Raw genomic sequence first — 27540 nt, 5'->3', positions numbered from 1 at the left:
TTGCATGTCTTCACAACAGTCAGGCAGCATAAAACCCTTAGCCACACTTTAAAGGTCAAGGTTTTACTTTGAGGTCAAATGTCATATCTTATTGCATTAGAGAACACTTTCATGACTTGATTGATTGTTCTTATATTTGTCATATGCATTCACCTCAGTCAGTATATATATAGCCTGTTTGTGCTGGTTACATGTGAATTAGATTCATTGATTTTTTTTTTTCAGAGGGAATATTTCTGTCAGAAATATGGCAAACCAACAGATATGTTGGTAGATTCTTTAAAAGATCTGGTGTATGAAGAGATAGGAAGTGATGATGAAAGAATGGAAGCTATTATCAGGTGTGTATATTTGTACATTTAACTTTCATGCTTCTTATGTTATGCATTTTTCTGGGATTGAATCTGGAAGTGTTCTTTGTTACTTAAACTATTGCTTGCCAAATCACCATATGTTAATTGATCATTTAACAGAGTCTAATCAGATGTATTCATAACTAGCGTTATAGTAACAACAGAAAAATGATTATTGCTGCAAACATTCAACAAATTAAATAATAATAGCAATTAGAATGAAATTCGTTTAATGAAACCTAGTGTTTAAGTGTAGTAATAAATGACTTTAAGGCAATACTGTATTATGAATGATGTTACAAACAAAGGGGAAGTTTAGTGTCCACTATTAGAACAGGATGAATACTATAGTTTGATTAATAGGGAAATATTTTATAGGATGTTATACATTGTTGTAGCATATATCAAAAGTTTATATATTTTTGCAGAATGGGACTTCTTGGAGATGATCTGATAGATAAAAGAGGTACACCAATAGACACCCTGTCTAACTATCTCTCCAAAAGACTTTCATTTGGTAAGGCTCTCATAAAGTACTAAATTACTCTCAATTCTTTGTATCATGGAAAGGAAAGGCAAAAATGATTTGTTGCATCGTAATATTGTCTATATATAGAGAAACAGTAGAACTTTGTTTATTTTACTTTGACACATTGACTAATCGAAGCTTGACACATAGATGTTCTACTGTATTTAAAAATAAAAGAAACATTTTCCAAAACTAAACGAAACAATATTTGAACTGACAATGGAAGTTTAGATAATAATGATTGACAAATATTTGATTTAAAAGTGTCGTCATTTTATTTTGGCATGCAGTATTCTGCAATATTTTCCCTACTAGACCTTGTTTATTGCTTGTGTAATTGACTTCCATTTACCTGACGTCCAAGATAAGTTAATAAAACTCACTTTATAATAGTGCATCTTTGTAACTTTACTTTTCATTGGCTAATTGTGACTTTTAAAAAAGATTAATATACATGGTTGCTGCCAATTTATGAAGAAATGACATTTTTTTGCTCTAAAAAGGAAGTTTGCTGTATTATAAATTCATTATACAGAATTTTGACAAGTTATATGGTCGTATATAAATGATTGTTTTTATATATAACCCAAGCCACTAGACATATAACTTGTCAAAAATCTTTATAACTAATAATATACAGGTAATGTTGTTAGACTGAACAAGAATGAATAGAAATTAGTCCCTACTGTGCTTATAATTGTCAATTATTAATCATGAATTATCAATGGTTTAGAAACTAATGTGATAGCTTCCACACTTGAAATATATGATACATGCAACTGCTGTAGAGTAACCCCAACCTCTTTATAACTTTAATTTTTCCAAGGCCAGACTGAACTTGATTTAACCTTTTCTAAAGCAACAGCTCTCAGCAACAGCGAAAGTATTTACCCTGCAAACGGTGTAACTCTGCACATGTTATACTGTATTTTCAGGCAGGATAAAATTATGTTTGAAGTCAGAGGTATTTACATTATAACAATTAAGGATAGTGGAAATATATATATTAAATTTACATCTTGATTGTGCCTGTAGAAACCGTAGGTACTGTTTTTTATGAATCATTGTTTTACATTCATTAGAAATATTGTTGATATGTTGTCATGGAAATTGTTGTCAGGTCCTGGTGAGAGAGATATGATCTTGATGAACCATGATATTGGTGTACAGTGGTTGGATGGATCAACAGAGAAGAGAAAGATCAGCTTGGTGGTATATGGTGAAGTTAATGGATACTCTGCTATGGCCAAAACTGTAGGACTTCCAACAGGCATTGCAACAAAAATGGTTCTTGAAGGTTTGAAGTGTTTTATAAATACATGTAGTATACAACGAATAATTTGTCATTTTGATATATCTGTCATAACTTGTATTTTGATAAAGTCCTGTAAACATTGCTAAGCTCCTTCCATTACACAACTACTAAGATTTATTTCCAAACCAGTTTTAATTTGCAAAAACTTTCTTGTGATTGTCACTATACATGTAATGATGAAATATTATGCATTATTTTGTTTGCAGGAGAGATACAGAAAAAAGGCATGGTTATTCCACTAAGTATTGATACATACAATCCTATTTTAAGCCGCCTGAAATCTGAGGGTATCAGAGCAAGGGAAGTCATTGAATAGAACAATGGAGGGAGTGGCTTAATGTGCCATGTGACCATTTAGGCATGTTCTAAAAATAACTTTTTATACTTGTTGTACGTAATGGCCAGAAGTCTTACAGAATAACTTGATAAATGATTTTACTGTAGATGTTGTACGTTGGGAATTCTGTGATTGTGTTTGACTAGTCTAGATAATTATATGCATATGTTATGTGTGTGGGTTTTTTTTCTTATATTTTCACAAGCATATTTACCCAGGTTTTGTATTAAGTGCTTTCAGATTCTAAAAAAATACTGCAAAGATTGTATGATAAACCTAGAGCTGTTCAAGTACTTGATAGTTGAATAAGAACCAGTCTTAAAAACTTCTACTTGATAAGGTAGTAAAGAGAGGTCCTTAAAAACTATTATTTGAAAGTGGGAAATGGGCAGATAAGTTAAATAAGTCAGGAGAAGTAAAACATTTAGTATGTTTGAAAAAGGACATAGATAAGTTTAATAATTATACAGTGATGGATATTTATCGTATACTAAACAGTGAGATGGTACAGAAATTAAGCCAAAATTCTGTCGAAAAAGGGGAACAATTTTGTCAGAATGTATGACAGAATAATGTCTCTTGTCTGGATTCGGAGGTGATTCTTACCAACAAATATCAAAAGTTTTGTTTTGAGCTATTACTTTAAAATGAAAAGAAAAAAGAGGGGAGATCAAAGTAAACGTATTGCAGTTTTAACCCTTTCCCCCATGAGCATATTGTGAAAAACGGCCGTTTTCACTGAAAAGCCTCCTGTTACAAATTCAAACTGCTATGAAACTATGAAAAATGCTTCAATACTAATCAAACTTGGCACAAATGTTGACTGGACCATTGCCTTTGTAACGACATGCTCAGTCTTAAATTTCCTGTTACCATGGCAACGAGGGGACATCTCAAAATTGCCAAAAATCACTATTTTGCCTCGATTTTTTCCATCAAAATTTATTTCAAAGTGCTGCAACTTCTCAAGGGATTGAGATAGAGTCAAAGGCTTTTCAGCTTTGGTTAAACGTTCCATTATGGTCGACCTGGGGTCATTTTTAGCCTCTCACAAGTCCAAAATTTTCTTGGCGATGAGGGGGACTCCGCCACCCTTCAAACCCCCCCCCAACAGAAGGGGGCACATCCCCCTTCTGGCAACCCCCTGATGTATCTTTTGGATGGGGGGGCGGTGCCGAAAAAGTGCTCAATTTTTTAAGCAACATTTCTCAAACGAAAACTTATGTTTAGGGCCCAAATAGGACATTTTTTCACTATTTGAGGCCCCAAAAAGGGGGGGGGTCGAAAGTGCGTTGTTTCGCGTATATATGTGGTAAAGGGTTAAGTGAAAAATTGGGATAATTTTATTAAAAATTATTGACAGAGTTATGTCCTCTTGCCTAGATGCAGAGATGATGGCCATAAACAACCATTCTAACTTTCAAAACAAGACCTCTTAGAATAAAAAAAACAATTAGTTGGTTAAAAAAAAACTTTGTGTTAAGCAGACCCAACGATAGTTCTTTATTATTATAATAGTCAAGGTAAAAGAATTTGATTTAAAATGATTCTGCTAATTGCATCATTTGAAATAAAAGGGTTATTGAAACAGATTTTTTTTGCGAGAAATGTATGCTACTAATGCAGCCAAATAATCTTATAAGGACTGGTAGGGAGGAAAGTGATGCTAGTTGAACAAATTTAAGTTAGTACTTGTATTTACAGTATATGATGTTGGTAATGTTTTCAATGTTACTCTTGTGAAAGGTGTGTATTTTCAATGAAAAAATGACAATTATGCCCTATTGTGTCACACACAGGTTTTGTATAGAACAGGGTATTTTATGTTTTCCTGAAGATATTTTCAAGTTCTAAGTTTGCTTAAATTACAATCTTCATTTTATATTCTGATGAAATTTTGTACAAAATTGATAAATCATGAATAAATGAAATACAATCATAAGAAAATTGAGAAAAAAGTGTTTTATTACTGTAAAGTTTAGATTTGTCTCATTGTGTTTTTATGCATTCAATCTTTAATATCTGTTTAAATATTTTGGTTCTTTTTTGCATAATCCTTGGTTAACTTGTTAAGGGACTGGAGTGAAACTATAGGTTATGTGATCTGTTTAATGTCTTAGGAAGCTTGTTTAGAAACAAATTGAATTTGTGACCATACTTACAAATAATGAAATATCTTTATATATAAAATCTTTGCAGCTTGGATCTCACATACCCTTTTTTTCCTACAAAAAGAGCACAAATGATTTATGTTTATGATCTCTTATACATGTATGACTGAACGAGTTTGTATTTTGATGTTATTCTCATATAAAGTTTATACATTTATTACCTGTAACTGTGATAGAATATGATAATTTCATATGTCTTCTTCCCCAATATAGCAATGATAGAATGGGTATATTTTAGGTCAAATAATTATTGAATGTTGAATTAGAAGCTTGGATGTGAGTCTTGATGGATAAATGAAGTTGTTATTGTTAAAAGAAAGATATGACTTTGCACAAATGTTTCTCTGATTGATCTATTGATAGTTAGTTATGTAAATTACTGTTTTTTTTGCATCATGTTTAAAAAAAACACAGAAATGTGTCGCCAGCCCCCAAAGGGAAATATTTATTTTTAAAAAAAAAAAGATGAATCAACAAACATATGACATACAACTTTGAGAATTGGGTGATTTTTATGTTAAAGTTTACAAGCATGATCAAAACATCATTATTAGAATGGGTATTCAGAGCCAATTTGCTCATTGGCTCCTGGCAGCGCGAGCCCTGATTTTGTTGGTTTTCTTCTGAATAATTAATGTCTTTATTTCTATGTTTTAGAAGAATTTGACACAATTCTGGAGGCGTTGACATTTGACAGTTAGACATTGGTGTTATCTGTGATTGAAGGGAGATGACTGTTAAATGCTCACTATTTTTCTAATTGAATTGTTAAGACATTTATTTGTTTATGACTAGTTATTATACTGTTATACATGCTTATTGGTGTAAAGGAATCTCTAATATCAGTCTATTTGCTACTGTTTTTACAACAATTATCTTTACACCATCATGTTAATGTATATCATTGGTCAAAAATTTTTATGACCAGTGTTTTACAAAATTCTATTTTTTACACTGAACACAAACAGACACTGTTAAGGTTATATGCCAGTATTGATTTTCCAGCATTACTGTTTGAGGAATACCAGAGATACGACTGTGTGCATTATTGTTGGCATTGGTGGCAACCTGGCTTGAACCACTGACCATCCACAAACCTGATAGATACCATGCTCAAATGAAAAATAAATTCCATGTACTTTTATGACATTGTCTGATTGTTGATAATGTGATATTTTGATTTATTATTTCTTTGTTATACATTGTAGTATTCAATTTAAGCCCTTTTGAACAATTAAAATATGTACAAAATATGTTAACTGACTTATATAAGGTTGAAGCTTTCAAGTCTCCTGTTGTCATGGCATTGCTTTCTGTATAATTCTAATACATTTGTTAAAATGTAATTTTCACCACTAACCTTTTTAATCAATGCTGAATTAATTAATCATTAATAAATTTATCTTAACAAATTATATAATAATGAAAGACAACAAAGAATAATATGTGTAGCAAAATTTCTGAATTAAATTTGTTGGGACTTTTTGTTAGTGTTCTCTCCTCTTGATAAGATATCAAACAAATTTCAAATATTAGTTATTAATTGATTTATAATTGTTTATGAAATCAACATATCAACTAATGTAATTTTTGTGTTATTTTTTCATATTTTCGATGTTTTACAGTATTTAGCCTTGAGCTTTAATGTTTTATATAATTACATATTTTATTTTTGTTTGCAGTGGATTGTTTCTGTTTATGTATTATTTTGTATACTTCATCAATATTTTTGTTACACCAATTTATTTTAATTCAACACAGCACTTATTAATGTGGTATATCTCAAAAGTGTTCCACTGAAGTCAAAATGCTTAAAAACGTAAAATTTGAAATTCTTAACATAGGTCTACAGGGACACTTAATACAGGATAATAAATATAAGAATTAGACTGAACCATTTGTTAGGCAGTTTATGGCCTATTTTGACACTTTCTTTTTGGGGTCATTTTGTAAAGTGATTATTCTGGGAAAAACAGATTGAGTGAATGACTTGAAATTTTTAACATACAGGTTTTTGATCTAGGTCTTGTCCTGTCTTGTTAAAAAATCACTGTGGAATCTCTTTTAATTATTTTCATCTAAAACTGTGTGAATGTGAATGGCATATAAATAGAGGATTGGTTATCCTGTCTTGTCAAAAAATCACTGTGGAATCTCTTTTAATTATTTTCATCTAAAACTGTGTGAATGTGAATGGCATATAAATACTCTGTTTTTAATTTTGCAAATAATAAACCATGGATTAAACCTGCATGAAATATATTGGAGGATGGTATCTCTACATGGACATCAAAAGTACTCAGTATGTTCTGGTGGATGCTATATCTCAGTATAACTTTTAAAATACTTTTTTTGTTATACCATATACATGTTTATATGTATGTATATGTTTATTCTGCAAGTTAAAATTATGAGGGAATTCTGCTTTGCCTACGACTTTAACCATAAATACCCATGCACATTGTTCACTAATCTGTGTTTTTATATTTCAACATTATATATTTGCGAGTTTAAATGCTATCCCTGTGTGCATTATTAGGCAAACTTACATGGGTGCAAGTTGAAAATTTGGAAAAACCTGAAAACTGTAATTCATAATCATTTTCCTACATAATCTAATAGTAAAACAGGATGAAATTTGTCACAAAAAAACCTAAGCTTCGGGCATATGCCTAAAAAACTTGCACCCATGAACTTACCCTGTGATATCATAATACCGTCTGATGTAACCATTTTTTCATAGTTTGAAAATAGACTTTAGAAAAATACATCATGCGTTGGTTTGAAAATCATACATCTATAAATTTACCAAGCACTTTTATGAGAATCTGTAACGAAAATCGATTCCTTGTGGTTATGGTTAACAGTTTCTTGAAGTTAAATTTTGTTAATTGGCTAGGTTCAGCAGTTTTCTTTTGCTAAGAAATAAATGGAATTATCCATAGATTTTCCAGATTTTTTTTTTATATCGTTAACTATGTTCCATGTTATGAAATATTTGGACTCACTGAATGTGAAAGTCAAGTTATGTTCACTTAAGGAAAATTGGTTGTTACTTCGGTTGCTGCTACAAGAGGAATATCTTTTCCTAGGACTATATCCAGTAACCTCTATTGGAACCTCTTAGTTATAAATTAAGTATATAAAGCCAACAGAACAACCTAAAATGTGCTCAATTTGTTCATTAACCTATGTAAAAGACAAGTTTTCACTTGATTTTTTTCGATAAAGCTTTAAACACTCACCAGAATTTTTATGTTGAAGATCTCTAACAAAGGCAACAAGTGCTAATGTTACACAAAATGTTGAACTTTCATATTTCTGTTCATATCCTAAGTGATATCATAAATTATAAAATAACATGTTAGTATATACATATTTAAACCCTATGGAATATTATACTGCATGAATGGCAAGTGATTGCTTCAGTTTTATTAATTTTTTTTTATATATTTCTAGACATATATATACTGTTTATCATGTAACGATAAACCAGTTACAAATGAAATGATTTTAGTTCAAATGGTAAACTGGGAGTTTTTTTACCTTAGTTTTTATATGCAGTGGTAAATAATGGCAAAGAGTTTATAATATTATTATAAAGTATGGTAAAAATTGACCAGAACTAGACTTTCTGATGTATACAGGTTTTATTTCTGTCAATTATATCACTTTTAACATATCACAGTAGAAATTTTCTGAAATATTTACACTGTTCTTGTCAATCATGAAATAAAAATTTACATGGAAAATTGTGTTGCTTATTTGTATCATAATTTGTATCAATCAAATAATGACAAGTCTTCACCATACTTTATCTTCCTATGAGAATCCTTAAATTTGAAAATTTCTGACTGTCTATTTCTCAGAAATTGCCAATAACTTTATATCTATATTACGGTGATAAAAACCAAAACATGGCAAATCATGTTGCTTCCATAATCTTACAGTCAATTGTTACAAAGAGTTGTAACATAGAATGTCTCTGCTGTTGTTTAAAGCTGCACGCCTCCAGATGAGCGAAAATATTTCAATAAAACCAAACCTGAGAAAAATGTACTAAGATTTTAGGAAAAGTGTAAATATTCAAAGTTCTAGTAATAATTTACATGTTATGTGCGATTAATGACCAATTTTTAAGTATTTATAACTATATTTCTACTGTGTTACTAACGCAGTAAGGGCTATTTTTGCATATTTTGTCCTCTTTTTAGTAATTTACGTAGGTTGTAAGTGCCATAGATATTGTGTAAATTGCTTCCTTTTGGTTATTTCACTGAATAAAACTTCGAAACATATTTTCAAAATTTTCATGAAAATTAGCATGAATCTGAAGGCGTGCCGCTTTAAAGATATGATTTTAGTTAAGCAGTAGCTTTTAACTATTTTTCAATCACGATGTTTATGAATATGGTAATGGTTGAAGATGGAGCCTAAAGACCCACAAAAATCTGCATCAAGTAAAATTTTTAGCTGGAAATTGCAGAAATTTGCTTTAAGTAAGAATTTTTAATAGGCAATCCAGAAATTTGCTTTAAGTAAGTATTTTTAAATAGACAATCCAGAAATTTGCTTTAAGTAAAAATTTTTAAATAGAAAATCCAGAACATTGCTTAAATTGTAGGTCATGTTGTAACAGACCTAATGAATGTTTCTGATTTCATGTACAAGTTGATCAAAAGTAAATTTTTCACATTAATCATTTGTAACTGTGATCTTCACTATAAATGAAACATTCCTGAATTAAATGACCCTTACAAAGTATATTTAAGTTAGTATTGAAAGTTTGAAAAGCACATAAAATATTACACATTATAGATCAGTTCATGATTTTAACACAACATTTAAAAATAATCTTGTAGTACAAAATGTCCATCATTTCTAAAAGCTGGAAGGAATGCATGATGAGATGAAGAAACATTTTTAGTCATCCCATTCATCATCGTCATCATCATCTATATCATCACTACTATCATCTTCATCATCTGAAATATATATATATAATATAATTAACCGTTTCATTTTGACTTTTACCATGTCAGTTTACATACAACTGATGGATGTATAAATGGTTACTTATCTATTGCATTATTTGAATTTTCAACTGCAATGGAATATTATGAGAAGCAGTTGCCTAATGGTCAATGTATCTGATTCTAATCTTTGATAACTTATTTGCAGGCTTATCCCTTGTATAATGAGTTTCAACCTTATTTGGGTCATAACCATACTATGTCTTCAAATAAACATGTGAACCAAAACAATTTATCAAAACATGTTTCTCTTTCATAAGGCTCATCAGTTGATATGATAAAATAACATGCTATAAATAAACATGTTAAACACATAAAAGTAATGAGGGTACAGTCCAACAAAGCAGTCACAGAATGTATAAATTACATTATGGCAATTTTTAGACTTTGTTTAAATGAAGGATATCATCATATATAGAATTCTCGACATTAAAGAAACTAGTAATGTTATGTTTAAATTTTGTGAAACAAATGTTAGTTCAATTAATATCGTGGAACCAAAACATTGGCTCAGTGTTTAGTGTTGTTTTTACAATACAAACTCTGCTAACCAACACTCTTGAGGAAACTAAGATGTACATGTTCTTACTGTTTGTTAGAAAAATTAAATTTATCCTTTTAGAAAAAACTGTTACTGCTATTTAAAGGATATTATTGCTCCACAGAGGGCCACACTATAGTTTGCTCTGTATTTGAAAGCCTTTGGTGGCAAGATTGAATCCATCACAGGGTAAGATTTTTTTAATATACATTCTTTACAAATATAAAATATTTCCTTCCGTTAAACAAGGACTTATCATATAAATATACCTTAAGAAAGCTGTGTTTTGTGCAAATCAAAACCACTTTTATTGAAAAAAAATTCAGTTAGTAACAAGACAACATATAATTGTCCTTGTTTGTTAACACTGTCATATGGAACAACAAACAATACAAGAATCTTACCAGAGCCTTGAATGACATTCTTCCTCTGTGCCAGGGCAGCAGCCAGCGCTCCAACAATACCACCGCCAGAATCAGCACTTGCAGCCGGCTTGCTAGAATGATCCACCTTTAAATATACATGCTCATAATATTATAACAATGTAGATTACAGTCCAAACTTACTTCATAAATATCCATATAAACAGATCTTTTTTAGATCTTCTAATGTTATAACTTTAACCTTAATTGCCTGGAAAAATTTATTCAAGCGTTTATTCTTCTATACACAGTAAATGAACAAATCTACATCTATAAAATTAAAGTATTCATATAAATCAACCTAAATCTTAAAATACAAATTTATTACATAATCTCCAATAAGGTGCAAATCAAGAAAGACTTGACTTACAAATTCAGTAAGCTTACAAATTGAGCAAGCATACTTAGGAAACAGAAAGGGCTAAGCATTTAAGTACATGTCAATATAAAGTGCAAATAAAACCTTTCCCATATAATGGAAATATATCAAGATAAATATATTTAATTGGACTCAAAATCATTAATTTTTATACTTACTGCTTTCAGTGTAGTCCCTCCTCTAATCTGATCTAAAAGTCCTCCTCTAGCATCACTTGCACCTATACCTTGACCCGGTTCAACATGTTTTAGAGTAGTTCCTTTGTGTATTGCATCAAGTAGCCCAGTTCTACCAGAGTTGGATGGGGCATGGGAGGTGCCCCACCACCAGATGGCATTGCAGGGGGAGGAGGGGGTGGTGCAGGGGCATGCAGGGGCTGCAGGAGGTGGTGGAGGTGGGGCAGGAATATTTCCTGGTGGTGGAGGGGGTGGACCGCCTCTACCTGGAGGTGGAGGAGGAGCAGCAGCTGGTTGCCTCCCAGGAGGTGGAGGCGGGGCTGCCATTCCTGGCCTTCCTGGAGGAGGAGGGGGTGGAGCCGCCATTCCATGACGTCCTGGAGGTGGGGGTGGTGCTGCCCCACGATGTGATGGTGGAGGCGGTGGTGCAGCATTTCTTGCTGGGGGAGGTGGAGCTCTTGGCCCAGGAGGGGGATGAGCTCTTGGCCCAGGAGGGGGTGGTGGCCCTGAAATCAGTAAGATTTTCAATTAAACGCTAATATGACAATTATGAAAACATCAAGACATAGAATATTTAAACTTGATTTATTCATATTTAAACAAGCTGCCTTATTTAAAACTTGACTTGTACATCTGTCTCACAGTATGGTATAAATCAATCATAATATAAACAGAATATTTTATTTTTATTTACTTTGAATAAAAATTATGTTTAAAGACTTTTTTGTTTATAAAGTAGCAGCAGCTGTAGTTTATCTATTACCTTCTTACTTAACTTAAGCTGCATAATTAAATCTAATTATAGACACATCCAAGCATCTGGAGACAATTAAATCTAATTATAGACACATACAAGCATCTGGAGACAGAGATAAATGTTCATTTTGTCACAACTTGTCAATTCATTAATGTATCAATCAAACACACAGGAAAACGAAACTGACAGAACATGCCACACCTTATCTTTGAAAAAAAAGAGGTTATATAACCTGTTTTATCATAACTTTAACATCAATCAGAAATTAATTGATACAATAACATGTTAATTAATTATAATTTATAATGCAACATTATACAGACCTGCTTGATGGGTGGGGGCTGCAGGCGGCTTACGCCTGGCTAGATCTTCTCTAACAGCATTTAAACCACCATGTTTGTCAACAAAGTCATAGATAAAGTCCATAGTCTCTTCATCCATCTGTGACTGATCATCTATACCGATCTGCTCAAACAATGCCTTCATTTCCGGGTCTAACTTCTTCATCTGTAAATATATGTACCACATAAATATACACCATATTATTTCATTTGTTCATCTTTGTCTAGCACCCATTGGCAACACTTGTACAGTTATGTATCAATAAACAGTTAATTTTCAATTTTCTTGTATTCTTGACCAACTTTTGTCTACAAATACCAGCCAACTTTTTCACAACGTCAGAGACATAGATAACAGAGATAAGCAACTTCCTAGCCAGTTAATTAATATCACGCGTGCCTGCTAAACTTAAATCTTGTAGCAAGTAAAACTTATTAACCTGATATCAAAATCAGTAAAATAATACATTTTCTGAAAGCTTATGCATTTGTCTATGGCTGCAGGTAAAAATATTTACAGTTCCCATTTAAATAAATGATACATCATTTTTTACTTAATCTACTTAATAATTTTTGTTACAAAACTATTCATATGACAAAAAACTGGCTAAGTGGGTAAGTTCTGCCATGTTTTTCTAAGTGAAAGACATGGAAAGTTACCAATATTTTAACATGCAGCAATAGATAAAAGATTTACCTTTCAAATGGTATATAATATTAAAGGATCAAATGTACATGCAAGTTTTATTTGCTACAAAATGTCTAATTTTTCACTTTTTGATAGGCATGAGTGATATTTCAATGGAGTATATAGCAGCTGCTTATCTCTGTTATCTATGTCTCTGACAACATGAATCACCTAGAATAGTAATACCAAGAAACTGCTGAAGGTAAAAACATGACTCAAACATGTCAGTTGAAGGTTTCAAAACCTCAGTATAGTCACAAATTTACTTCTGCACCGATATAACTATCTGACATTAAACTGTCTTGACTGTTACTGTCTTACTTTATATTATTTTTATATTATTATCATATAATACAACTTACATCTAAACCAGAGTCAGGATCCCAGCCAACATGGCTGACATGTCTGAAGTCAGTAGGTGTACTAATATCTTCCTTGGTCAGCTTCTTCTTTCCCTTGTCCTTTCCTTTATCTTTCTTCTTTGGTGCTGCCTTCACCGTGTTCACGGGAGGCTTGTTCAGAGTGACGTTACCACTGGACGGGGGCGGTCCGGAACCTGTAAATACCAGGTTACCTTATAAATGCTGATTTATTACAAAAATGTATTCATTCCAAGAAAAGTACAAAACCAAACTATGAAATATTCAACTTATGTATTATACATAATGTATAGCAAAATATCAATTCTGTTATAACAGTAAAGAAAAATATTGTTGAAACTACATTCAAACTAGTTTGCTTTTATCGTTTGCTACTTTTGTTTCAAAGATAGAATGCCAGATAAGCTTAAATTATGATCAAAGCACAACAGTTTTTCTTAGATGCACTATGGATGATTAAGCGTATTATTTAAACTTACCGACTATCATGGTGCCAGAGCCGGCGTGAGCTGGTACCGGAGGAGATGTAGTGTTTGAACCTCCACCTTGCTGCTTCTTCTTCTCTATAACAATAAATCAACCATTCACATATCCAATATTATATGTGTATGTATCCATATGCTGATTTACTTTTACTTAATATATTGATATATATTTGTGTCTACAGGAAAAACATTACCGTTCTGTAATGGGGACAACATTTAACAACAACTAACTTGAGTCTAACATCAATACACAATTTTCTATCCATTGACATTCCATTTGCATGTGTGACTTTCAATACATTAGATTCTAAAATAATGTTTGTAAGTTTGTAGAATTTCATATATTTACAGTGAGAAAATTCCAATATTTCTTTAAATTTGTGAATGTAAAGTTAAGACTTTGGAATGTTATCAATTACTTTTTCCTAAAGTTTTTATTTTCTTATTTAAATTTTTCTTCAGAATGCAACCTTACCAAGTCGTTTCTTGTGCCTCTCCATCAACTTTCCCTCCACAACTTTCTTAAACTTAGCAGCCTCATCTTCACTAGCAAAGTTCAATCCAGCTTGACAATCCTGTATATCATATAGATGTCAAATGGTGATGACAAATGGTGAGACAAATGTGCAGTCTATGTGGGACTCAAAACCGGTACCCTCGGAATACTCTACTGCAGCCCAATCGGCTGTGTTATACTTATCCAGCCACTTAAACATTTTCTTTACTTATTAGTGAACAGTTTTGAACTGTGACATAAACATCCATTTATATATCTTTACTATAACTCTTTACTTCATGTTTTACATTTGTGAAGTCTGACCAGCCTCTTTACTGTTGGATAGCTCATTTTTTTTTGTATTTTGATATACTGAAATCCTTGAATTTTTACTGCCCATAAAACTATTCTTTTTTTTAAAGTACAATTTGATGAAAATATCACTGAAAACAACTTACATGTGCTTCAAATGTATGGAAATACTCTCTTGGTGTCTTGTACTTGAACTGGGTGTAAATCTCTTGTTCCCATAATATCTGCTTACTCTGAAATACATGGCAAATATTTATATTTATCATATTAAACTAGTAAATTAAGCTAAAATGTTAAAAACAGTTTTTATCGACATTTTACGTTTTAAAATAAGATATAAACTTAAGTGTTGGCAGCAAAGTATCAGATTGGTTGATAAACTATAAAGAAATTTAATATTAGACTCACAGTGGTAAAGGTAAGGACTGTCTGAGAAGAGCTTAAGGCCTCAACAGACGGTAGGATTTAGGTGTACAGCACTAAATAGAGATAAGATGTACAATTTTCAAAGCAATACAACACTAGCATTCAGACAGTAATTCTACACTGTAGAAATCATCTGAGGTTTCCCCTAAAAAGGGTCCCTCCCAATTGATCCTTTACATACTTTACTCACTCAATACTTTTTTCGCCATGAGTAATGATTGAAACACCTCCATTTAAAAAATATATATATATATTTTTTTTAATGTGAAGCCTGACCGAGACTCAAACCCTTGGAATACTGTACTGCGGCTCTACTGACTAAGCTATCCGGCCTGAATAGTTTTTCAACATCACTTTTACCCCATCATACTACTATGTTTACCTTTTAGCCCTAATTGTTCTGGAATTTCATTTATTACACCCATTATCAGGAGATAATTTGGTAATCTGTTACTTGTCATTGTGGGAGGTCTGTAGAAATTTGTGCGACAAGATTTTCAAAATAGAACATGTCCTATCTTAAGGTTTCTGAATTCAAGAAATAGTAGCCTTCACATATGAAGATTTGCCTGTACATCTTAGTTTTAATTGGTGTTGTACTTCAAAATCCTATAGTCTGTTGAGGCCTTTACTTAACATTGACCTAAATTTTTGCCAGCATAAGATATATTAAAATGACCACAACATTTTTCAGTACAATAAACACACTATTTAACATGGCTTGTACTGAAAATACAGGTAACATTTAAATCAAGGATTTTAGAGGCTGACTAGACACAGACAAAGTGACAGATACAGAGACAGTGTGACTACTGTAACACGTCTCATCAGTAGAATGACAAGGCTATAATTACCAGTAATAACATTACATAATATTGACAGTGATGAGATACAAAATGAGGTAAATCAATTTACATGCAGTCAACCAATTAGCTCATCACTCTAAGTTACTGTAACTAAAGACATAGCTTCAACTCTAGAACACATAAATCTAATTAGTTAACTATATAATCAACTTTTTTTCTAAACTGAGTAAAATTTCCCTCAAAAAGTCAAGGAGTGGTTCATGATGAGCTAGAATGGTTCACATTCAAATTTGATCTCGATATAAATAATTTATAAATAACAATTTAAACTAAACTGAACAAACATATAAGCAATAATAATGTAAAACCAACAGTACACAAAGTACTGTTTTCAAACAATAGCGAACTACAGAAAAGGACCTTTTTCATTACAGGGCTACATAATCAAAGAAATAAAAAACAAATCTGTTTTATTTGATTTCATAGACATCAAACACTAAACTGAAACAAGACCTGCCTGTGGAGAGTACACTCAACTTTTCCCAGTGCTGGACAGTATAGGAGGCAAATTCCTTAAAAGTCTTTTGTAGACTTGTCTCCCCTTGGTAGTATACAAGTATTTCAAGTTTAAGGTGATTTCCTGTAAATATTTTCTTTATTGTTTTGTTTGTTTTGGTTTTTTTTTCTCAATTAATTTTAAGATTATCTTGCCCTTTTGTTTTGTTGTCAAACAATCCAAAATTAAACTTTAGCTATATAGGGCAGTTATAACTTTTGTAAGAGATATTTAATTTCATTAAAGTCATGGTGGAATTTGGAAAGTTTTACTACATAGCATACATTTACATAAAATATATAGTAACTTTATACATAAATCAACTTAATGTTTTCAACCCGTTTCCCTGAGCTCTTATTTGGTCATACTGTTCACTAAATTAATTTCTCAACAAAGAAATTGTTATAAAATAACATTTGTTTCTCAATTTAACATTAACCAAGTAATGTATCAAGTAAAACCCCATTAATGAGGATGACATTGTAAGAACATATCTACCTGATTAATATGATATATACTAAATACTTGTTCTCTATTATTTACTAACCTATCTAATTACCAAACCTCAGATGAAGTTGATTGACTATTTTCACAACAATTTATCAATTCATCATGCATGTAGCAATTAAACCAATGAGAGCATCATTGCTACATAATATATATATAGCATGTGGTTATGACAAAAGTCATGAAAAACTTAACATATATGTGTCACTAAGGTAACAGGTAATACGCAAAAAAAAATGATGTCATGGCCAAATATATATTATCAGTATAAAGTATCTTGTGCAATATCTTAGGCTATTTCATACGAAAATTTCCAACCAATTAAAATGAGCTCCATCAAAAATTATCATAAATGTCCTTGCTTCAAACCACATTAAAACTTTGTATTCACTAACACGCTGAATCTATGACTTATTTGAAAGGAAAATTAACAATAGATTTAGTATAAATCATGAAAATTCACCACAGTTTTACAGCCTTAAGACAAACGGAATGACATTTCACATTATTCAAAATATTCAAAATAAACTATTCAGAACAATTTTCTTTTTGTTTTCTCCTGTATTGTTTTCCTTTAAGAAATAACCAAGTCATTCGGCATTATGCACCTGTAGTTTTTATCATCATACATTGCTTGTAAGTTAAATATATAACTAAATTCAAGCCATCACAATTTTAAACCTGTTTCTAATTCATGCAAATATGTTATTTAAATGATGTAACAAACTGCAGTCATGACTGTACTGTTACACTGCATTACTTCACTCTATACGAACATGAAAATCATGTTATCATGCAAGTTTAGCCAAACGGAAACAATTAAATTAGAAACCGAACATGTTGCTGTCAAAATCCAGGTGTTTAATGGCTCGAGTTTACCTTTTAGGACACCAAGTATCTTGTCAGTTATTTTCTTAATCATTTCTAAATCGTAAACCTGTCAAGGGCTAATCAGAAATATTATTATTTACTATTGTCAATGATCAAAGTGGACGGTTGATATATGGAGATATCTAACATGTACGTATGTTTACAGGAATGACAGAACAACATGACACAGGTGTTGGAAACATATACATAAATGTCAAATGACCAATACTGTAAAGAAAAACAAATTGGGAATTCAATTAGAATAGTTTGTTTATGATCAAAGAGTGACCCTTTATTTTGTTTTTTATTTAAAAAGACTAACCTTTTTAGTAGAGAGTAGGCTTTTTTTTATTTTTTCATTTGAAATGGTGCTTAAAATAAAATCTGTGACACTTTCAATACCTAGAATCAGTGTGTCTTACCCTCCATTTTGTAAACAAAAGCAGCTGCCTTCCTATATGGTTGCTTTGTTCTGTATCTGATAACTTTAAGGTAACCTGGTAGAATTCTGGAAACACTGGTAGAGAGAGATATCATGTTTTCCACTTTCCATTATGAATACCTTAAGCAGAACCAACCCACCTTGCACAAGCTACTAAGATACCTTTCACAAATGAAAAATTTGAGCCACGTCATGACAAAACCAACACGATGCATTTGCGACCAGCATGGATCCAGACCAGCTGATCAGGATCCATGCTGTTCGCTATTAGTTATGCTACTTGTAATAGGGTTGGTAAGCGAACAGCATGGATCCTGATCAGACTGCGCGGATGCATGCTGGTCGAAAACGCATTATGTTGGTTTAGTCATGACACAGCTTATTTTACATCACAAGCAGTAGTAGGGTAAAAACATTCCAAAGCCAGCTGTCTTGAAAAGTATAGACAACAAATGCCTCAAAATATCATATAAGGTTTGCATGTTTACCTTGGGATCATACAATCTTATGAAGTAAGACCTTTGTGGATTGTCCTTGACAAAGCAGACGACACCACAACATCGTTTGTTCCATCTCTGTCTGTTAGAAGCTTCTGCCAGGTATAACTGAACTACTGCTGTTGACAGTGACTGAAGTATAAAACAATATCATATGTTATTATAATTGAAGACTTATTTGAGATACATATTATTTTATTATTTCATAAGTAGTCAATTTGAAAATTAAACATCTTTGAAATGTGTCCAATTTGTCATGAGAGTGAACAAGTTCACTTTTGCCTCTAAATCAATGACATATTTAAGGACTGTATTACTTGCCAACATTGGATTGAAGTTTATGATCATTAATTTGAATGCCATACTTGAGTTATGGTTCATGGTCAAACAATAGTGCTTTAAAATCCAATTATTTTTACAGAAATTCAAAATTTAAATGGTCTAAAATTTTACAAATTTAAGTCGTCTTAAATTTATACAAGTTTGTTTGTGTGTGCATACTTCATGTTTAACACATCCTCTGTAAACCTATGCATACTTGTTACATATAGACTTTGTGTGTAGGTAGTTCAGCTGAATCAGTACCTGTGTGTTTCTATGATGGTCTAACAAGAATTTTGTGGATTTTGTTTAAGTAAAATAACAGCAACAGATACTGTTACATCTTAATGGCAGCTGCTTATTAACCTTTACCAATTGCTTAATATTTATAATAGACTTGTCCATCTTTTAATCTGGACAAAATCTTTTAATCTGGACAAAACCATTCCTCATTTCAGGGGAAATTTCAAAATATAAACATGTACTGACTGAATAGGGAACAATACAAGCCAAGATAAGACAGTCTGCACTGGTGGTATGGGCAGAATCTATAACTGCCAGCAGGCTTAAGCCAAGAAGTTGTGGACATGGTGATTTCTAATAGTGAATATTGGCTGGTCAAATGTGCCATTTGAACTTGTGTTTACTCAATTTCAAATATGATGATCATTCAGGCTTGAATATATTGAGTTGGAACATAAAAATTTGTGTAATGAGTCACTAACCTTTAAGTTTTAAAGTGTACTGAGCACCTTGATAGATATTACTATTTGAATATTCCCACAAAATGCAGATTTTAAAGGGTTTTGAAAAAATCTGAAAGTCAAGCCCTGTATCAACAAAGAAAGGGTCAGAATTATATAACACTATCCTGTCTTACTTTTTAATTGCTTTATGTAATCGTAACTTATAGAGATCATAATAAGCTAAAAAAATCGTTATCAATTTGATTGATCTATGAGAAATCTAAATTCTAATAATTGATGGATACATTTGAAATATGTAATTTGATCCTATTTTTCATCTTTAAATTTGTATCAAATTGTGACCAGACTACTAGTCTTTTTCCCTTGACATAAGTGGAATGAAGCATAAACTCTTTAAATAATTTGAAAACCTAGCTAAATGATGTTTCTCTGGAAAATTTACCTAAGTAATAATGGTTTTTGGATTAAAATAAAATAAAAATATTTTGAAACTAGAAATGTGTCCATAGGACACGGATGCCCCCACACGCCACTGCTCTGTCAATCTTATGACTCTAGGTCAAATATTTTTTGGACTACATGTGCCACAAGTTGAAAACTAAAAATCAACAAAAGCCCATAATTCTGTTAAATTTGGTCGCAGCAAAAATTCCTTCCTTTACTACCATCTACACATTAAGGTTGTTCATCCCTAGAAGTTTAAGCAAAATCTGCCATCCGATGTAAGAGGAGTTGCGTTCACAAAATTTCTACATAGTATATAGTGAAAAAATCAACAAAGGGCCATAATTCTGTAAAATTTGGTCGCAGCAAAAATTCCTTCCTTTACTACCATCTACACATTAAGGTTGTTCATCCCTGGAAGTTTAAGCAAAATCTGCCATCCGGTTTAAGAGGAGTTGCGTTCACAAAATTTCTACATAGTACATAGTGAAAAAATCAACAAAGGGCCATAATTCTGTTTAATTTGGTCGCAGCAAAAATTCCTCCCTTTACTACCAACTACACATTAAGGTTGTTCATCCCTGGAAGTTTAAGCAAAATCTGCCATCCTGTTTAAGAGGAGTTGCGTTCACAAAATTTCTTCATAGTACATAGTAAAAAAATCAACAAAAGGGCCATAATTCTGTTAAATTTGGTCGCAGCAACAATTCCTTCCTTAAGTACCATCTACACATTAAGGTTGTTCATCCCTGGAAGTTTAAGCAAAATCTGCCATCCGGTTTAAGAGGAGTTGCATTCACAAGATTTCGGGACGTACGGACAGACGTACGGACGGACGGACGGACACTCGGATGGACAAGTGCAACGCTATATGCTCCCACTCTGTGGGGGCATAAAAAAATGATTAAATAAACTCAAATTTAAACATAAATTATCTCTATTTATTATAGCAGGTTGTGATATACATGTCATTTAACATTACCCTTGATTGTAAATAAAAGTTAATCTATTAGCAGAGTGGTACCCTTATGCCTGTTTTAGATTTTCATTATAAACAATTCATTTTTATTTGTTTGGGTCGTCAGACCAAACAAATAATGGTAGCGAAATTTCAGACTCTAATGCTGTTAATTGCAAATGCCGAAAGTAGTCCACTTTTTTGAAGCAGTTACTTCCCTTTATATGTACACTAACGCCGAAAAATTCAGGGGAGATCACTGCGTAAAGATGGTCAAATGACAGGCGCATTAATTTTCAAGCAAAATAATTCCCGAATGGTCGAAGATTTCTAATATTGTTTTATTCTTTATAGATAAACATGCTTATAGTAAGCGCCATGATTATTTACACAAGTGTTAAACAACAGTTAGCGTCGTTACAAACCCTAATTTAGAATAATATGGTTTTCTTCAGGCTGTTAACATTAACGCTGTTAATATTAACACTGTTAACGCTTAGGAAGCGAGAGGTCTGGAGTTTAAATCCAAGATAAGGCAACTCATTTTTTTCAAATTATTTAAGTCAAATAAACATTGGATTGAATATCAGTGTTGCAATAAGTCTTTTAGCCAATTAACTACAATTAAAACGCTGGAAAGCATTGGTGGCACTATACAAAAACAAATTGGTTTATAATCTCACAACCTTCACCTTTCTGACATTTGGAGACCCAAACAAATTCAGCGCCTTCTGTGCTTTGATTTTGTAAAAGTATGCATTTGATTTCACAGGTGCTTGTCCAGTCTTGGGGCCCATAAACCCGCCCCCCCCCCCCCCCCCCAAAACAAAAACAAAACAAAAACAACTTGTCTGTGATAAATGAAAGAAACAATGTTTTGAAGAAAAAAAATCCTATATAGATATGTGGTTTCTTTGTATTCTTCCTTTTCATCCAGTTTATATAGAAAATTGTTAACATTCTTCTTTAACTTTATATACAATTTTAAATAACTTAAACTGAAACTTGGATACTCCAATTTGTTGAAATCTTGCAAAAAAATGGTGATGATCGGACAGTTTGTCGAAAACGAAAGTACAAAACCTACACTGTACTGTTCCACTTAAAAGTTTAAATGAAAGTTATTCAAGATTGTAGATATGGTTCAGGTAGAAGAAGAATGTTAAAAATTTTCTAATTGCACGATGTAGCAAAGTTGCCTGAATTGTGACAGAACTTGACATTGTGGTTGTTCCACAGCCTGTCCTAGTTAAGCTTCATAGCATTATTAGCCACTAGGTGACCTTTTTGTGGTTTAAGTATATAGGAAAAAAAAATAATTTCAAAATTTGTGCAGCCATGGAGCTAAATATAAGATGGAGAAGAGACTGTGACATCACACAGTTAAAATCAGTACCGGCAGAATAGTGTTCCTGCAAGTTATCATAGATCACAAGATTTTGCGAGATTTGATGCATCCTGGGTAAAAGTAGCCAAAATATTGCCATATTGAATTCCCAGAGGTACATCAACAAAAAAGACTAAACATTTTTTACTTATAAGAAGCAATAGATATTTATTCTAAAACATACAAAACACACTTTTCCACACAAATATTTCTCCGATGAAAATCCATGTCGGCAATGTAAGCAATAATTCACAGATATCGCCGAAGTTTAACGATAGCGTGAATGCCTGATTATCACCGAAGCGCGCAAAGGATTGTGGGTCTGAATCGGACTCTTGTCTATTTTCGGAGTTTCCTATCCGTTGTTTATATATCTGTGGTGCAGCCTATGGGTTTAATAAATAGATAATGTTATGTGTTATAAATTCAGTCAGAGAGCTCACTTTGAGTTTTTGCCTTAATCATTTTAATTTATTTACTTATTAATAAAGAGATCCACATGCACTAGTCCAAATAATTATAATGTGTATGAGATATTGTGCCATTTTGTGTTTATCTACATGTAATTCTATCTTCCGTTAATGCCAAACCCCTCGCGGGGATGTAGACATGTCTGCTCTCAGTGATTTTTTTTCCTGTATTTTACAGCCGAAAAAAGGCTGTTTCCCCTAGCCCTAAATAGGTATATTTTCCCCTAAAATGCTACTATTTTTCCCCTAAAATGCCCTTTGCAGACTTTTCACTAGGGCCATGACTTAACAGCAGCTGACCTATATTAGCTTAAGACAGAACGCTGTCCCTACAGATAGCCTCTGCTTTGTATCATGGATGTTAAATTGAATTGAAATTGAATATTCTAAAATATGTGTAGGTAAACCATTCTCAGTTCTTAGAATTTGATTTTCCCCTTTTCTGATTTATCACGCTATATTTTCCCCTTCAGAAAGCCACAGGTTGTTTTCAAAATTGAAAAAAAAATCACTGGCTCTTCAAAAATCGCAAGAAAGTTTAAAGAGGTTGTTTAAAAAGAGGATAAAAGAATATTAAATATTAATATATTAAAAACAAGGGCTGGAAAACTAGGATGAGACATGTTCGATGCAAGCTATGGCTACACTGAAATGCTCTGGGGTAGGGAGTAGGGCTACTGCAAGGGGTAGGTGGTTGCAGTGGTATACCGTCCTAAGGAAAGAACGAGAATTCATAATAGCCTGAAGTTGCTGGAATAACCTATAACATGTCCGTGACACTAGAGGTCTGACCATAATCTAGCTTAATCCATCAGCCTACTTTTCTTTGGACATTTTCTATTTTTCTATTTGTGTTTTGGTGTGGGGAGACCATACATGTACTTCAGAACCATATGTGTTTGGGCAATATCTGGCCTCTAGAAGCGAGATTCTGACCCAGAACGAAACTATCTCGGATTCTAGCTTTGGCACGTCAATTTTGACGGTAATGGGTCAACTCGGCCCTATACCAGCTCGGCACGGATCAACTCGGAACAGGTCAACTCGGCCCACTATTAAAAACCTAAATTAGGATATATATTGTTTAGTTAATAAAAATTTTTAGGAGTAAATTACTATAAAGTTATTCAGAAGTATGATCACTTACAAACAGAAATTGAAAAAGTTGGCAACGTACTGTACCTGTACGTATATTGCTTGAAATTATCTTCGTTAAGAAGATATTTCAAGACAATATATGTTAAATGTTGATCCATAAATAGAGTTTTTAGATAGAATTTTGTGACAATAAATGTAATTTTGTTCTTTAATATGACCAATGCTGTTTTAACAATATTTTAATAAAAACATCTGGAGTAGGCAAACCATGCATATAAATTGTAAATTCCTTCTTTCTATATACAAATTGGTACTTTCATCAAAAAAACTTTCCAATATCCTTGAGTAGAGGTCTGTTACTGTCAAAATATTAAACAATGAAAGTTATGATGAAAACATATAAAAAGTAATAAAAGTAACCATTACCAGTAATATATAATTATTGGCTGAGTTGACCCATGCCGAGTTGGAATAGGGCCGAGATGACTCGGGGGCCGAGTACGTTTTAGGGCCGAGCTGACCCTGATTCAATTTTGACTACACAAGCACCTGAGAACGAAACGTGTTGAGGACGAAATGACATTGACAGTCGCTTACCAAACATCCTCGACCAAGACTGTTGAAAATCCCATCATTTTCTTGGTCAGATATCAACTGTGATCTCTCGTTGGTTTTACCGCGATTCTGGTTCGACATGATGAAGATTGGGAGAAAGAGAACGTATAAAATAATAAAAACATAAACTTCACTTCCGTGTTGCGAGTTCCTACTGCATCCGGCGATTAACAATGATATAAAATAGTGCGTTTCTTATATGTAAACAAGTAACTTTTCGTTAAATCATATTGAAATTAGAAATATTTATCAATTTTTAGTCAAAATAGAAATTGCACGTAGAAAATTACTTCAGAAATATGGGGAAATATATCTTAATACATGTATGGACTACTTTTGCGGATTGATTTATTTTAATATCTGAAGTGAATCGTCCAACAGCTGACGATTTGCTTGAGCTGTCAAACTAAATACATGAACACTGTCTGGTATGATAACTCCGCCTACTTCACGACGTAATATATTCAATTACGATCACATTTTCTTTATCAGTGTATGTTCATGTTTCACAAAATTGAGAGGATATAAATATTGCTACAATTTTAATCACTATAAATTAAAGATACATGTTAAGTATTATTGTGAACTGAAACTATTTTGATATCTAACTTAATAACATTATTTTTAAGGAAACCTTTTAATGAGTGAAATAGAAATTATATTGATGTTGTATATTGGATGGTACATGTGCATGTGCAGTTTTTACTATGAAAAGCATGCCAGCTCGATCAGTTTGCGAGATGGAGACAATGATCCCAGATGAGTTAATAGCAGCATTAAATAAAAGTGTTGGTCGAGACAATGGACATAAACACAATCTGAAGAATCGTTTTGAGCTGAAAAAGACACTTGGAGAAGGTACATATGGCAAAGTGAAACTTGCCATTGAAAGGACTACAGGAGAGCAGGTATATCTCACATTGCCAGTCACTCTTTTTATTTAATCATTGAAATAATTATAGCAATTGACTTGTGATGATTGGAATGGATAATATTTTGTGGTACCATACCTGTTAATAGTATAATATTTTAAACAATTTACATGATATTATTTTCTGAAGCTGAAACAAATTAATTAAGTAATGCAACCTCTCATAAGATACTGCATAATTTCAAAAGTTATCTTTATCTTTTAAATTTCAGTGCTTTCAGCTGTAATTAATGGAAAAGTTTTTTTCCTTTATTAAACATGTGTGGAAATGAATCTATTTATATATCAATTTATTTAGATGTTAATCAACTTAATGACTTAATTGTCACTTGCTTTAAATTTTAATTAATATTTAGTCATTTAGGTTCAGGATTAACATCTTATCTGTTGCCTTTTATTATGTGGACAATACCAACATTCCATGGTGTTAACCAGGGCTTAAATGATACCAGAATGTCACTGGTACTGAAGACCTATCGGAATAAATTACATATAATTTAAATATGATACCTTACAAAGTCTTACAATAGGCAGATTATGTTTGATTCTTTTGATAAATTGAAATTAAACAGAAAATCAGTGGTTGTCTGACACCATAGAAAAGTTAAATCTGTCATTTTCATAGCATGGTTAGGATTTCAATTAACTTAATACAATGTTTGTGAAATACATAATATTAGATAATCTGGATAATCATATAAAGTGATGACATTAATTGTAGTTTAGTTGTGTGGATTAGAAAAAGTTTTATGACATTAACTTAAGTCTATCAGTATATTAAAAAATCACCTTGGAAATTGATTTGAAAATAAAATGAATCAATCATACATGTTCATATATAATTTTATAAATATAACATGCTTTAATTGAATTAATCATACATGTACTTATTTATATCACATGCCAAATGATTGTTAGTGTTGTAATAATGTAGACAAAAACAATTGGTGCATGAGTCCTAGCTTGTCATAAAAAATAAAAAGTTGGTTACCATTATTTTACAATAAACTAATTTTAAGAAAATAATTATTGTCTTTTAAGCAATTTAAAAGTAAGTTACTGAGTTATTATCTGTGTTTAAACACCTGCTTAATTTTTTATGAAATAATTTTACTGTCACTAGAATAAACTGATCTTTTACCATTTCCAATTTTGAAAATTACTTTGTTGACGCATATACAAAGCAATTACTCAATGCTATACAATTGTTGTAGCTGTTAAGAGAATTATATAGATTGTGGTGTACGTATTTTTTCAAGGACATTTATATTAATCCTTGCTATGTGACTTCCTGTCTAAGATATGATAATATATCATTATCAAATAAAAGAAAATACAAGCACTGGAAGAAAACACTTTGGTCAGAGTTATGCTGATTTCCTTCCAGACCCGTAATTCAGAAAGTTGCTTATTGCTATTTTTTATAGGGAGAAATGATTATATTTCTTTGAGCATAATTTTGTTTAAGACTTAAAATTAATTTTATTATGAGCTAAATAACATCACAAAAGATATATTTTTAAGTCATATTACTGAGCTGCAATGCAATCAAATTTAAAACTGAAACTTAAAGTCACAAGTAGTACATGTAAAATTTAGAGTGATCATTAAAGAGTTACGGTAAAACTTTATCCAAACATACTCATCATATTGTGGAAATGTTACAATCACAGTTGATGAAGCATCTGTGGTCTTATTTGTCTGCATTCTTGACTTTATTTCTACATTTATGACCTATAATACATGAAACTGTAATTTCCTCTAGAGGTCTCAGTCACACTTCTTTTTTA

General features: G+C 32.0%; 3 protein-coding genes across 3 annotated transcripts in view; 2 read left to right on the top strand and 1 right to left on the bottom strand.

Moving 5' to 3' along the window:
- The window catches only part of LOC132736418 (alpha-aminoadipic semialdehyde synthase, mitochondrial-like), a 40614-nt gene extending 35585 nt beyond the window's left edge, over positions 1–5029 (top strand). The window contains exons 19-22 of the mRNA XM_060723544.1: positions 226–341; positions 782–870; positions 2003–2179; positions 2404–5029. Coding sequence (XP_060579527.1) covers positions 226–341; positions 782–870; positions 2003–2179; positions 2404–2513 — 492 coding nt within the window. The 3' untranslated portion in view covers positions 2514–5029. The remainder of the gene's footprint in view (positions 1–225; positions 342–781; positions 871–2002; positions 2180–2403) is intronic.
- A 3307-nt stretch (positions 5030–8336) lies between these two features.
- LOC132736420 (actin nucleation-promoting factor WASL-like) lies at positions 8337–24995 on the bottom strand. The gene is made up of 10 exons (XM_060723546.1): positions 24802–24995; positions 18811–18951; positions 14862–14948; positions 14383–14482; positions 13902–13985; positions 13405–13598; positions 12337–12520; positions 11239–11762; positions 10684–10789; positions 8337–9690 (listed from the first exon to the last, which is right to left on the bottom strand). Exons 1-10 carry the CDS (start codon positions 24898–24900, stop codon positions 9629–9631), a joined length of 1581 nt encoding a protein of 526 aa, XP_060579529.1. The 5' UTR covers positions 24901–24995; the 3' UTR covers positions 8337–9628.
- A 229-nt stretch (positions 24996–25224) lies between these two features.
- LOC132736419 (NUAK family SNF1-like kinase 1) overlaps positions 25225–27540 on the top strand; it is a 34062-nt gene continuing 31746 nt past the window's right edge. The window contains exon 1 of the mRNA XM_060723545.1: positions 25225–25727. Coding sequence (XP_060579528.1) covers positions 25527–25727 — 201 coding nt within the window. The 5' untranslated portion in view covers positions 25225–25526. The remainder of the gene's footprint in view (positions 25728–27540) is intronic.

This window comes from Ruditapes philippinarum, unplaced genomic scaffold (genome assembly GCF_026571515.1).
Source record: "Ruditapes philippinarum isolate M1 unplaced genomic scaffold, ASM2657151v2 ctg2075_1_1_1_1, whole genome shotgun sequence".
Lineage (NCBI taxonomy): Eukaryota > Metazoa > Mollusca > Bivalvia > Venerida > Veneridae > Ruditapes > Ruditapes philippinarum.
This window is presented reverse-complemented; position numbering and strand designations above follow the sequence as displayed.